The 13,762-nt window shown below is 42.8% G+C and overlaps 1 protein-coding gene across 2 annotated transcripts in view; it reads left to right on the top strand.

Moving 5' to 3' along the window:
• The window catches only part of ccdc191 (coiled-coil domain containing 191), a 25,596-nt gene extending 11,834 nt beyond the window's left edge, over positions 1-13,762 (top strand). For both annotated transcript variants that reach the window (XM_021313464.2, XM_012857412.3), the window contains exons 10-17: positions 1,307-1,704; positions 3,933-4,024; positions 7,170-7,252; positions 7,344-7,445; positions 7,535-7,678; positions 10,412-10,564; positions 11,882-12,036; positions 13,382-13,762. In XM_021313464.2, the coding sequence (XP_021169139.2) occupies positions 1,307-1,704; positions 3,933-4,024; positions 7,170-7,252; positions 7,344-7,445; positions 7,535-7,678; positions 10,412-10,564; positions 11,882-12,036; positions 13,382-13,523 (1,269 nt within the window). In that variant the 3' untranslated portion in view covers positions 13,524-13,762. The remainder of the gene's footprint in view (positions 1-1,306; positions 1,705-3,932; positions 4,025-7,169; positions 7,253-7,343; positions 7,446-7,534; positions 7,679-10,411; positions 10,565-11,881; positions 12,037-13,381) is intronic.

The raw sequence follows: 13,762 nt of genomic DNA, 5'->3' as shown, positions 1-13,762 counted from the left end.
CATTTCAAGCACTTATTCCATTAATATCATTAGTAAATGCTCTGAGGTTTGTTGTATATTGTTGCATTGACTTTGGACCATTGGCATGACTCCACTAGCCATCACTGGCTGTGGAAACTTCCCACTGGACTTCACGCAACATGGATTCTGTGCCTTCCTTCCAGACTCTGGGACCTTGATTTCCAAATGAAAAGCAAACGTTACTTTCATCTAAGAAGAGGACATCAGTTCGCTGAGAAATACTCCGGTTCCTTTTCTCCTCAGGCCAATTAAGACGCTTCTGACGTCGCGTCTGCTCTAGGAGGATCTCGACACGAGGAATCTTTCAGTTATTGTGAATTCGCCTGTGTGTGGCGACTCGTGAACCTCCGACTCCAGCTCCGGTCAGGGCTCAGTAAATCTCCCCCAAACTCTTGAATCGGCTTCGGTTCATAATTAACTCAAAGCTGTGGTTTCCCCTGCTATTTTTTTTTTAACCACACTTTTTTCTTCCACTCAACTTTCCATTAATATGCCTTGATGCAGCATTCTGTAGTGGGGACCTACTGTGGCTCGCCGTCTTTGTTGATTGACAGCTGTCGTATCAGCAGACCTTGTTGTTATATAACATTTGTGCTAAAATAAAAAGTAGCTTTTATTTGTCTTTTTTTTTTTTATAGTGTCCTTTCTGGCAATGTGGCAATAAGAATTGTTGTCTTAATGCTAGAAAGAGCCCAACAGATTTTACTCTCACAAGTGGAGCCTTATCGCTTTCGCCATAGCGCTCTCCTTGATTTATATATATAAATAGTTTTATCATGATTTATGTGGGGAATGATTCATGTTATGTGGACACTACATTGAAAAAGTAGAAGAGGAGAGAAAATGAGAAGAGAGAGAAAAAAAAGAAGAGGTGAAAGAAGAGAGGGATTGACCAAACTTTATCAGTCTGCTTCATCCCCTGCAAAGAGAGATAAAAGAACGGCACAACCAACAGATATAGAACTACAGATACAATACAGCAACTCCTTGATACCATCACTGAAGTATATACAGTGTTAATCAATACGAAATGTATAAAGTGGCAGCTGAAGATAAGAAGCTTTTATTTGTCTAATGGTATTTTTAGTAGTTGCAATCCATAATCATTAAAACTAAAATGCTTCAAATATCTTATTGTGTGTAAAATTAATCTATATGCTACATGAGCCTAAAATTCAACCTGAATGAAATGAAATAAACTAACATTTGATGGTATAATTTCTTTAGATTCTCCAGGTTCTCCGTGTCTGATCTGATCTCCACCACTCTGTCATATAATCTGTAGAAGGATCACTGTGCGGCAGAGAAGGAAGTCCTCGATGCCTCTACAGGACATCAGGGTCAAATCTCTGTGGGTGAGGCGGCCCAGCCTCGTCAGCCGTGGCAGGTGACCCGACGCCACGCGGCCCCCACGGCCGCGGAGCTACACCACGCTCGGCGGAGAGCGAGAGAGAACGGAGCCCCCGGCACGACAGGCGGGTGTGAAAAGAGACACGCCGTCCAGCAGCAGATCATCACACAACAGAGGAAGCTCCTGAAGGAGCAGCAGGAGCAGATCGCCCGGCTGAAGGCGGAGCAGAGCGTGATGGGGCTGGAGTTGGAAATGGAGAAGGCCGCACAGCTTACCCAGCTGTCAGCGCTGCGAGAAGCGAAGAGCTGCAGCTCGGGCCCCGCGGAGCAGAGGTTGGCTCGCCGAACATCATTAAAAATTTAAGCAACCTGAGATCGTTTTACGAAGCGACACCACCAAAGTGATCTCTGCTGACTTACAGCCACTTCGTCCTAAAACCTTAAACCACTGAGAAATTGTTGAGGATGTTTAGAGTTACAATTACTCGGGTTTATTGTATCAAAATCTTTTAAATTCTCTTTTAAGCCACTTAGACGGCAGATATGATTACACCTTTCAACAATTTTCATCAATTTCTCTCTGTTCAGGAGTCTTGAAGAGTTGTATTCACCAACATTCCCAGTTTGTCACTCGGTTAACCCTATTTGATCGCTAGAATATCAAACGCTATTAAACTCAACTAGAAATGATCCATTATATGTGTTAATACGTCGTTATTAAAGGCAAGTAGCTTAATCCCTCAGTCCTGCAATCATTACTGTGAGTTGTTGCAGTGCAGCTGCAGAACAGCTGGACGCCCAGATGTTCTGCAGCTGTACTGCAGATGGGCGTCCCCAGACCTATCCATCCAATAAGCTAAGGTGATGGAGAAGAACAACATCAGGACCAAACTGAAGCGTACCTATGTTCATCGTATTTGGGCTTTTAGTGATTTACAGGACGAGGCGATTGTACTAAAAACGACTACTTTTAAAAGCAAGAGTCAGCCCAAAAGTTTAAGTTTATTGTTGATTATCTCTAACCAAAATTCTTCCCACAGGCTTATTTAAATTTATAGAATCCAACTCCTTTTTGGTAAAAAAAAATAAAATAAAAAGGAGTTGCTTTTGTTGCTTTTTAGCCTTTCTTAGCCATCAGCAGGCTTCTGGCATACTCTGGCTGGATATTTGTCTCTTCTTGGTGGAAATTGATAAACAGTTACGTGGCATGGAGCCAATTTTAGTCCACAAACGCTTAACAGATTGCAGGGTTGGTGGCATTCATGATTGATCCGTCCTAATCAATCCCAGTGCAACTTTTAGCTTGTGTTTGGTATGAGTTTATTGTTGGAACACCGAATTATGCCCAAGTTTCAACCATCTGATTGACACCGTCACCCTTAGATGAAAGGAAATCTCTTAATATGTTCAAGAAGAACCTCTCGGTGCAAATGGACTTAGTGTCCACCAGGGGAAAAATGAACGTCTTCAAGCAAGACTGAAATTTGTAGCTCCTCACACAGAAAAGCCAGATGTCCTCTTCGGGAAAAGTTTTCTGATCGGAGGAGAGAAAGGTTGAGCTATTCGGCCAAAGCTGGTGTCGCTAACCTTTTTCTTCAACTTCCTACCAAATGCTTGTGGAGTCTGTTTAAAAGCTCCTTGCCAGGAAACCGACTCTGATAAGACGAGAGGTCAAATGTCTGGCCATAGAAAAAATAAAAGAAAAAAAACATGTTGATGACTTTAAAAAAAGGGTCAACTATCTATGCAACGTCCCTGAAAGATATTTAACAGGTGTGTCTGTATGTATTTGAGCTTGGGCGAATAATTTGAATAATTTAAGAGCCTCTCTCCTCCAAAATAATTCAAAGTTGTGCAGTCAGTCTTTGCTTTTAAAGTTCAGTCATCTAAGATTAGTCCACCAGTTCGACTTAATCAGTTAAAAGCCAAACATATCGTGGCATTCGCACCAACAATGAACGTATTCTAACCTCAGACTAAAAAAAAAGAAGTTTAAGAAGCTGCTGGGTTTATGTCAAATGTAAAAATGATCATGATGTGTTTAATCAAAGTTTTTGTCATTTACTGTGAAGTAATTGAACCTCAAAATATGCGGCTGCACGCCTCACAAAACGGCGAGGAGTTACGCGTCGGCAGATTTAATATCCTGCCATTAAATAAAAGACGGAAAAAAGCACTTCTAGATGAACTGCGCTTATTTGCTCTTAGGAACTAAGTTGATTATCGGTGCTTTACATGTGTAAATAGCTTCCATTACTCTGAGAAACACCAAATCAAAGCCGATGGTTAGCAAACTGAAGGATGTTTTAAAAACCTTACAGCTAGAACTGAGAGTTGTTTGTGAGGATCCAACGTGGAAACGAGCAGAACTCATTTTCTGTCGGTGATAAAAAAGAAAAACCAACCTGTCCGTAGAGTTTCAGCTTTACGGCCAACTCTTGCCACTAGACATTCCCTACGCTGACTGAAATTTTGTCAGCCAAGTATCAGGATGATGCGAGCACGCCAACAAAACTTTTGACAGGCTCTCTTTCTTCTGGCTGTTATCATCCCGGCTGCAGAGCTCCGAGGCCGACGGGGGAGCCCGACAGTCGGAGCGCCCCTTCCAGCAAACCTGTCATGAGGCAGACGTGCCCCCACCCCGCCATCACAGGTCAGTCTGCGAGCTCAACAACAGAGAGCACTCAGAGCGCGAGAACCTGCAACACCTGGGCCCAGATATTCCACGTTTAGCTTTCTTTCTATTGCAAAATGTCATTAAGATGACAGCAAGCCTATCACAGTAATTGAATAATACATTTTCCATGGCAGGATATTTCAATTTTGTACTTTTTTAGCAAATGCATGAAGCTGCAAATCAAACACCGATAGTAGCGATAAAGAGAAGGCGTGTTATCACAATGCTTTGGAAATACAGCCGTTGACGGCGCTTTGCCTGCAGGAGTCCTGCTGGTTTGGAAACGCGATAAAACAAGGTGGTGCAATACGGCTGCTTTAGATCCATCATAACCAGTTAGTGTGATAACCTCTGGTTGCTGTTTGCAACATTCACACGTGGTTCATTCCTGCAGCTTCAGCGAGCGGAGGAGGAGGAGGAGGTGGGATTAAAGGGCGATTTAAACATTAATCCCAGGTTGTTTCATTGAGGTTTTGGTCGAGAAACATCAGACCAGGCTTTATAAGCTTTATTTACTGCTAGAGATTTTTCCGTGAACTGCAGCGATCGCTTTCTGTGGGGAAAATAAAAAGCCGGTGCTATCAGCAGAAAGCCAACGATCCGGTCAGCGGTTACTGTAGATAACATACATTTCTCATTATTTCATAGTGTTGGTGCTCCAGAACAGTGTGCAGATACCCTAAGGTCAGAGGAAGGTGGTAACATTGACAGATTTGTGATTTTGGAAGTCTGCGTGATGTAACCTGGAGGGACCTCAACCACATGCATGCAGCTGTTTGACTCATTTCTAATTTAAATGGTGACTGATACATTAATGCTGGCAATATTCAGCCCATCAGAAAACACTCAGCACTGCTATAAACCTAAACCCAGTATCGCTCCTTTAATAGATAACATTTAAAAGTCGTGGGGAGAGGGAAAACGCAGCCACTCTCTTTAAATCGCGCCATTCGTCATGTTCGAATCATTCCTTCTCTCTAAATTTATTGGCATATATTTTTTTAATCAGAATCAGACATACTTTAAGAATCACAGAGGGAAATTACTTTTGTTACATGCTCCAGATATAAACAAATTTTTATATATATAATGAAGAGACAGGAGTCTAAATAAGTAAACAAATCAAATGCAGAACCAAAATGTTTAAGGCGATGCGGCCGTCTGTTACCACAACCTGTTCCTCCACCAGCCTGACACCAACCAAGACAAATCTCGCTTCCTTTAACAGTCCGTCGTCTCACCACACTCAGCAGATTGCTTTTATAGATTGTCGATTCACACCCTGCTGGAAAATAAATGACCTCCATCATCTGAAGCCGCCTCGGCCTTCTCTCGCCCCCGACTGCCACCCGTCCGTGTCCCTGCATAAACCGGAGGCGGTTAGCTCGCCTCAGGTTGTTAATTTCGGGCGGCTGACCTTCGACCTTCTGGCGTATCGTGTCCTAGCGCTGCCGCTGTCTTAACACGCGAATCCGAAAAAAAGAAGAAAGGACAAGAGAGCCCGTTCTGACGGCCAGCAACCGTCTAGAAACACAGCAGGACAAGAGAAAACAGACTTTATTGAATCCGTATATTTCAATGAAGCGGCGGAAACGGCAGGAAGCCTGGTTAGCATGACGACGCAGTTGGTGCGATTATTCAGTCGCCCCTCATGTGGAGCGCCATGCGACGTCTGGCCTCACTGGGCGAGGTTAGTCACGAGGAAGGTGAGGAATCGGCCCGTTAGGACACTAAAGGATCCTGTTGGTTTATGTTAGTTTTATGCTTTTGAGCTGTTTTTCTACAAAAGGCTACAGGGAAGCGTTATTGCATTGAAGAGAAAGTAGAGGAGGCTGAAACCCTTTTTCTTTCACACAGAAGACTGAAGACAGATTGATTTCTCAATGTGACGATGACCTGAAAACGTTGCTGAGACGACAAAGGAATTAACATTAACTTCAAGACCTCAGGCTTAACGAAAATGGATGGCACTGCAAAAAGGGAACTGATACTAAGTAAAAATTATCTTAAAATAAGTGTATTTGTTCTTGATTTGAGCAGGCACAGGATTATCTGCCAATGGAATGAGCATTTTGAACCCCTAAAATAACATCATTAGATGTACTGTGCCTGAAATAAGATGATGGAGATGAGTTCCTATGTTAAGCGCAAAAATCTTATTTCATTGGCAGGTCATTTAAACATGCCGGCACAAATCAAGGACAAATACACTCATTTCAAGAAGATTAGAACTGCTTTTAGTTCCCTCTTTGCAGTAAGAAGCAAGATCTTCTGGTTGCCTAGCTAAAATGAAGAAATATAAAGAAATATGGGAGTTTTTTTAAGGAAGATTTCCTGAAAATCCCCCTGAGATGTGTAAAAACCTAGGGACCAACTACTCTACTGCATTTTATAGGGAACCCTAATCCCTCTGTCACCCAACAAGTGAAAAAAAAAACACAAAAACAATCAGATCGGTCAGTTCAAGTATCTACACTAAATAAACATCAGCAGTTTCCCATTATAATAGATTATCTGTCCTATACCTTGCAGGGGATTGCATTATTGTTAGATTGGGTGTGGTTTAGTGGTCACTGGGTCGCTGTCCTGCAGTTTGGAACCAGGCTTACCTCCATCCTGCCGCTTCTGATGTTAGATTTAACACAGAAAACTCATAAAACAGTCGCAATATTTCACTATAAAGGTTGGAAGAAAAATTAGACCTAAATCAACAACCAACAATGTGATCAGTGCGATAATGGACTACATCAAATAAAATAAAATAAAAAATTATCTTTATTTGCCTCAAAAAAGATTAAATAAAAGGTGATACTCCATGACACCTGGCCTCTTTCCCCAGTAGGTAGAGGGCTGATTTCTATTTCATCATCTTTGCTCAGATGTTGCGACTCAGACCCCCAGTGCCCCCCCCCCCCCACACACACACACACACACACACACACTAGTTCTATTTATCTCCTTTGTGTGGAATGCCCTTGATAAAAATGCCCACTATTATTGTTATTGCATAAAGTGATGCAATGCATTCCCCAAAAAAACACAATTCCAGTTTCAAGGTCTTCTGTGGCCTGCAGAATTATGTGTTTTTTAAATCAAAACTCTCTTCTCTGCTTCCCCGGAGCCATGGAAACCCGAGCGCAGCAGCGCGTCGCACGAAGGCAGGAGATCGAGGAAATTAAGCGAAGGAAAGAGGAGGAAAAGCTGGTGAGGCTGGCTCATCCTTCCAGAGTAACCATACTTTCCGAGCGTTAATAGTGTAGCTCATGTGCACGGCGTCTAATGGCTGAACTTTCAGGCTGAGATGAAGGCTGCCGAGGAACAAAGGCGGAGGGAGGAAGTAGAGGAGAAGCGCAAGGCAGCGGAAAGGAAGAGGGAGGAGAAGAGGCTGGAACGAGAGGTGAGAAGTATTTCTAGTGTTAATCATCAGACACCAGCAGGTACAAATCACACAGAAGATTAAAATGATCTCCCCTTGTGTCTGTGCAGAGGGAAGCAGAAAGACAAAGGCAACTAAAAAGGCATCAGGAGCTCACGAGTCTGGCCTGTCAACACCGTGACAGATCGCTGTTGTCGCGTTGTGGCCTGGCGCCGTGGAAGCGCCTCGTTCAGTTAAGACACGCCAACGTGGAGGTGAATCCCCCGTCTTGACCACAAAAAGTCGGATCGTATTTATCAGCTGGTATTTCTTTAGACTCTTAATGCCCACAAAGCAGAGAGCATTAATCAGAGGAGTGGCCTAGATGCTCATGGTAACTATGGAGGAGCTGCAGAGATTCGCAGCTCAGGTAGGAGCATGAACGGCCCCCTACAAATCAGGCCTTTATTAAAGAGTAATCACTAAAATCCATTGTTTGAAGAAAACCATAAGAAGTCCCATTTAAGGTTTTTCTCTATCCCGTCTCAGTGATGCAGGAAAGATGTGGAAGAAGGTTTTCTGATCACATGGGACCAGAAATGATCCTTCTGTTCTACATTAAAGTGTTGTGTGGAGGGGAAAACTAACATTTTATATAAATTTAATACACATAACCCCCATTTTGGATCATGGTGGGGGCAGCATTATGTGGTGAGCAGGTTTTTCTCCAGCAGGGACTGAGAAATTGCTCAGAATCATTGGGACAATTTATGGAAACGAGCTGAAACATGCAGCCAGCGCTATGAAGGAATGGTTTAGACCAGAGATTCCCAGCTAGGGGGTGTGCTTGATGAAAAATGTAATGGCGGTCTGGCGGTGATTTTTTTCACCCTCACCATAATGTAGTGTAAATAAAACTTTCCTTTGTAAAAATTTAAATCAAAAACTGTAAATTTAATAAATAAATAAAAATGTATTCACACGGAAATCAATTTATTTAGAAAACGCCTTCTTCTACGCTTCATTTTAAGATGAAATATAGAGGAAGTTGTCTTCTTCTACACACTGTGCTGTATATGCGCACCTAGCTTGTGGCCTCTACTTCATTCATCCTGGCAAATATGCTCAATTGGCTGAAATCAGGGAAACTGTCATGTGAGACATCTAAGGTCAAAGTTAGCGATGAAGGAGGAGAAGAACAAAGATAGAGAGAGAGAGGAATCAGAGGCAACAGTGGAGAGAATTGCAGAGAAGAAAATGTCTCTCTATCTCTCCTTACTTCACGTCGTTTACATCAGTAGAGGGAAAATTGAATTTTGGGCTGAAAGTTTTATTTACAAGATTAAAGTGAGCGACTCGGTCTCCGTATCTGTATCAATAGCACAGCGCTGCCCAAAAACTGATGCTGTAATACTTTTCATCGTGATTCAGACAGGCGCAGTTCATTTTAAAGATGCTGCATTAGAGTATATTCAGACCGGAACAGGGAAACGGGCAACCGGTGAGGCTGCGGGAAGCTGAGGTGTGTTGCTAAGGGCGTGTTTACCTATTGGATGTAACCGCTGTGAAACAATCAGGAAATAAGTTTTTATTTCTCTGATTAATGACAGCGTTATGGAGCGCTCTGTTATTGTTACTCTGTGCCGCTCTACCAAAGTGTCTCTCTCTCGCTCGTCATCGGACACAAATCAAACTTCTTCATGTTTCTAATCTGTGGCGTAAATTGTGGGTCAGACTCGGATTAAGAAGCTGCTACATGAAATAAAGTGAGAACACGCACAGGTAGATCATCAGAGTTTAGTCCGTGAATCCACGTCTCTGATTCAGAGACGTTTCAGGTTGTGGAGGTTTGACTGGTCTGAGTGTCTCTTTCTTTTTTTCTGGCTCCAGATCCTGTTGTGGAGGTTGTGTGTAACTTTATTGCAATTTAATTGAAATCATGTTCTAATTTTATTTCCATAACCTTTGTTATGATAGTTGTGTTGTTGTAACTGCAACTGCATTTTTTTTACTTCTTTTTTTGAAGATTGGGGGTGCGTCAACCCGGATGGGACACAGTAGCGGGTTAGCGACTAAATAAGTTTGGGAACCGCTGGTTTAGACCAAAGCGAATACATGTGTTGGAACGGCCCAGTCAAAGCCCCAGACCAAAATTCATCTGTTAATCTGTGGCAAAACAAATGAAAACCACTGTTTTCAGAGGCTCTGCAACCAATCTGACTGAGTTTGAGCTGTTTTGGAAAGAAAGAACGGACCAAGATTTTTCTTTGTAGCGGTGCAAAGGTGGTGGCGACATACCTAAAAAAAGACTGCAGCTGTAAATGAAGCAAAATGTAGTCCAAAACGGCACTGATTCAGGGGGCTTAATACATCCCACGGCATGTTTTTCAGATCTTTATTTGTGAAAAAGTGTAAAATAAAGAAACAAAACGCAATAACTAGGCACTACTACTTGTTAGTGCATCACATAAAATCCCAATAAAACACACAGAGGTATTTTGTGATGAGGCAAAATTCTTAATAAGTTCCCGGGGTGTGAATACTTTTGCAGTGATCATGTTGTGCTTTTTAGGCCTTAACCTCTCCTTCAACAGGTTCATGAATTCTCTGCAAAGTTTCAAACTTCAAACTGAAGTGGCAGTGAGGAACGGCATCCAACAGAAAATCTGTATTTTACTTCCACTCAGCAGATCTTTCATATTTGGTTTGATGATTTGTCAGATTCTTGGAAATATAAAGCAATAAGTGTAGACACAGTGGACAAAGTCTGCTTTTTCTATTGATGGACTATAACGCTGCAGTTTTATTGATGCAAAACATTTTCAGTGCAACAATTACATGTCACAAACCCCGAGGCGCGCTGTCTTTTTGATAGATGTAGCAGTAAGCAGTCACAAAGCCTGCTCCGCTCACGTTTTAAACAGAGCTAGGACAAATAAGAACATTTCATGGCTTCTCTTTGGGAATTGTAACTTAATGTTCTCTTATCTCCATCCACTTCTTTCCAGCTGGCTGAGAGTCATCACAATCTCTTCCTCCTGAGGCGATTCACACTGGGATGGCTGCAGCTTGCAAGAGAGACCCGCTGTGAGAGGGAGGCCTGCGCTGACCGACTGCAGCAGCGCTTTCTGCTTCGTAGGAGCTTGAACTGCTGGAAGAGCGTGGGTATACCCCGGCACACATCGGATTTGACATAATAATTGTCCAAAAATAAACATGGGAAAAAGGTGTATTGTTAGCTTAGATGCAGCTGTTCTGTGAAGACCTCAGAGGAGAACATTAGTGAACAAACGGCATCAAGAAGAAAGCCTTTAAAAAAATCTTGTTTAAGCTTTGCCACCAAGCCACCTAGGTGAAGGCGCCCTGGTTAGGGGAGACCATTATTGAACTCCAGCATTCAAAACAAGTCGTATCACCCTGAACACACCATCCCTGCCATTAACCACAGTGGTGGCAGTATGAGGCTGAGGGGGGAGGTGCATAGAGCTGAATCCTGAAGGAAAACCTTTTACGGACTTCAAAGGGCTTGAGATTCACCTTCCAGCTGGACAGCGAACCTAAACATAGACCCAGAGGTGCAATATAGTGGTTTAGATTAAAGCATGCTCACGTTTCGGGATGGCCTAGTCAAAGTCCAGACGGAGAACCGACTGAGAAACTGATGCTCATGTGCAAAGCTGTTAGAGTTACTGGTGAAGATTCTCAGTCATCAGGTCTTGGTCATTCCAAAAAAGGTAAAAAACAAAGCAACTGGACTTGTTTTCCGTAGTTAAAGACGTTTCGCTTCCTCTCCAGGAAGCTTTCTCAATTCAAAAAGTCTGGAGTAATGTGGAGTATCAGGCCTTTGTTTGGACAGTAGTATAAAGCTTGATGCTCCACATTACTCCAGACTTTTTGAATCGAGAAAGCTTCCTGGAGAGGAAGCGAAACGTCTTCAACTACGGAAAACAAGTCCAGTTGCTTTGTTTTTTACTTTTTTTTGGAATGTTAGAGTTACACCCTAAAAGAGGTGCAGCTGTAGTTTCCAGTAAACGGCGTTTTCAGACAGAATTTTCTACGGGCAGATTAAATGCATAAGCACACCGCACCTTTCAGATTTGTAAACATTTCCGAGCCCCACCCGACCCTGTACAGATAAGCAGGTCTAGACGTAATGTTTCCTTTCCTGCACAGAACTAGATGCACTACTTGGTGTTTTTCACTGTCGCACGCGATCCCCATTAAGATGCTTAGAGGTTTGTGGCTGCAACGTCACATCTGAACATTGTTTCCGGCACTTTTTTATTAGATTAAACCAAGTTTATTGGTGTCCGGTTCAACAAGAAAACTTTTTTTTAAACCTCTTTATCGCACTTACTCTTTTGTTCACTCAAACCGCTTCGTAAACTTTATTTCCACACACTTAATGGACAAAATAACCGCAGCATTTTCCAGCTGTTTATTAACCCATGAGTCACAGCATCCTGTCGTTGTTTCAGCTGGGCGACCTGCGGAGGATTCAGGTAGAGCGAGCCGAGCGCTTTTATCGGAAACGCACCCTGAGAAGGTTCCTGCTGGCGCTGCTGGACCTTGTGACCCAGGAGAGGCTGGTGGAGTGGGACCATCGAAAGCTGGCTCAGGACCACCACGACAGGTCTGCTCCTCCTACAGCCCTGACAAAACTAACCCAGCTACATTTCTTTATTTTAAAAACAATCAACCTTTAAACTGTACATATCTGTATCTATCTATAGCCACTATTTTTAACACTTATAAAGAAACAAAAGATCCAAATTCAGTAGAAAACATGCTCCACTAAACATCTGGTACTTTTAAGGTTTCAAGTCGCCACAGCGGGATTATATTTACTTTAGTTTTTACTTTCTATGTTTTTCTGCTTCTTTAGGCTCCAGGGTTTTAGACTAAAGTCACTCAATGCGCAGATTTACAGGCCTGCAAGAACAAGACGACCGTGGAAAAAGTGTCCCCCCGTGTTTATGGGTAGGCTGGTAGACAGCCAAAGATAAAAATGTGTTTCTGTTGACTCTGTTTTCACAGAGAAGACTGATGACTGAAACGTATCGCGGGGTTGGCTGTCAGAGCGTGAAACACGGGAGAGACGGTGATTGTACAGGAAGCACACGTCCTTGTAGAAACCTGTGGGTTTTTTTTGTCGAGAGCAAAAAAAAACACAGGTTTTCTTGGTGCGTGTATTGAAGATATTTACAATATCACAGAGGAAGCGGAAAGACACACAAGTCAGGACAAAGCTGACTCAAGCTGTGATGAAGCACGGTCACTTCCAGCTCTAAAAGGCCGCACAGCTGTATTTTTCTGGTTCCAGGTCAGTTTAAGGCTGTTTTCTATACAGAACAAACTAGCATCAGTGGATGTCTATTTAACTGCTAAATCCCAGACTTTTTCTTCAGTCCCATCGCTAACCTTCTCCACAGTCCAATTGATGAGTTCCTTAGCTTAAAACCAAAAGACAGATCTCTGGTATGCCTCATTTGTGCCATCATTTCTTAGAAAATAAAATCTGCAGGAGGGAAATATGCAACCTTTTCTATCTGTCTTGCAAATGTATTCACACCACTTCAATTTTTCACATTCTGTCACATTACAAGCACAAATATCAATGCATCTTAGTGGGATTTTATGTGATAGACCAGCACAAAATGGTCCATAAACGTGAAGTGGAAGTAAAAGGCCATTAATGGTAAATAATGAATAATACCTGTGAGCTGCAACCTGAAAGCCAATCAGCTGGAGCTTTATTATATATTTCATGTAAGAAAAAAAAATATATATCATCAACCATTTCCAAGCTGCAGCTGCCAGGTCTGGTTCTGCTAAATGACCACAGGTGAAGTGCCACCAGCTGCCAAACACCATGTGAAGACTAATTAAATGTCGTCTAGCCAGAGGTCCCACGGCTCCACTTCGTTATTGCTGACTCGCTCCGTGTTCGTTTGTCCTTCCATCTGTTTGCGCTTTAGACGCGTCCTGCAGAGGGGTTTCCAGGCCTGGAGGCAGCTTCCTTGCGTTCTGCGGAAGGAGAGGGAGAAGGAGGCGCGACGGGAGAAGCTGAGCAGGAAAGTGGCCGAGCTTCTGCCCGATTTCTGCTCCCGTCCGCTGTGAACGGCTGCGAGGGAGAAAAACAGTCTGCGGGCGACGAGCTGCAAACCCCGACAGTACAAAAAGCACCAAATCAGTGGCAGGTGATAAAGAAAAGGCTTGTTCATTTCTCACTTTTTATTTGATAAAATAAATAAAATCCATCTGAAGTCCACACGTGAACACCTGAGTAATTAATTCAATACAAAAGAGCTTGACGGTCATTAGAAGCTAAAGTGGGAAGCTGCAGAAAGCTTCTCCAG

Source organism: Fundulus heteroclitus, chromosome 21 (assembly GCF_011125445.2).
Source record: "Fundulus heteroclitus isolate FHET01 chromosome 21, MU-UCD_Fhet_4.1, whole genome shotgun sequence".
In the NCBI taxonomy this organism is placed as follows: domain Eukaryota; kingdom Metazoa; phylum Chordata; class Actinopteri; order Cyprinodontiformes; family Fundulidae; genus Fundulus; species Fundulus heteroclitus.
This window is presented reverse-complemented; position numbering and strand designations above follow the sequence as displayed.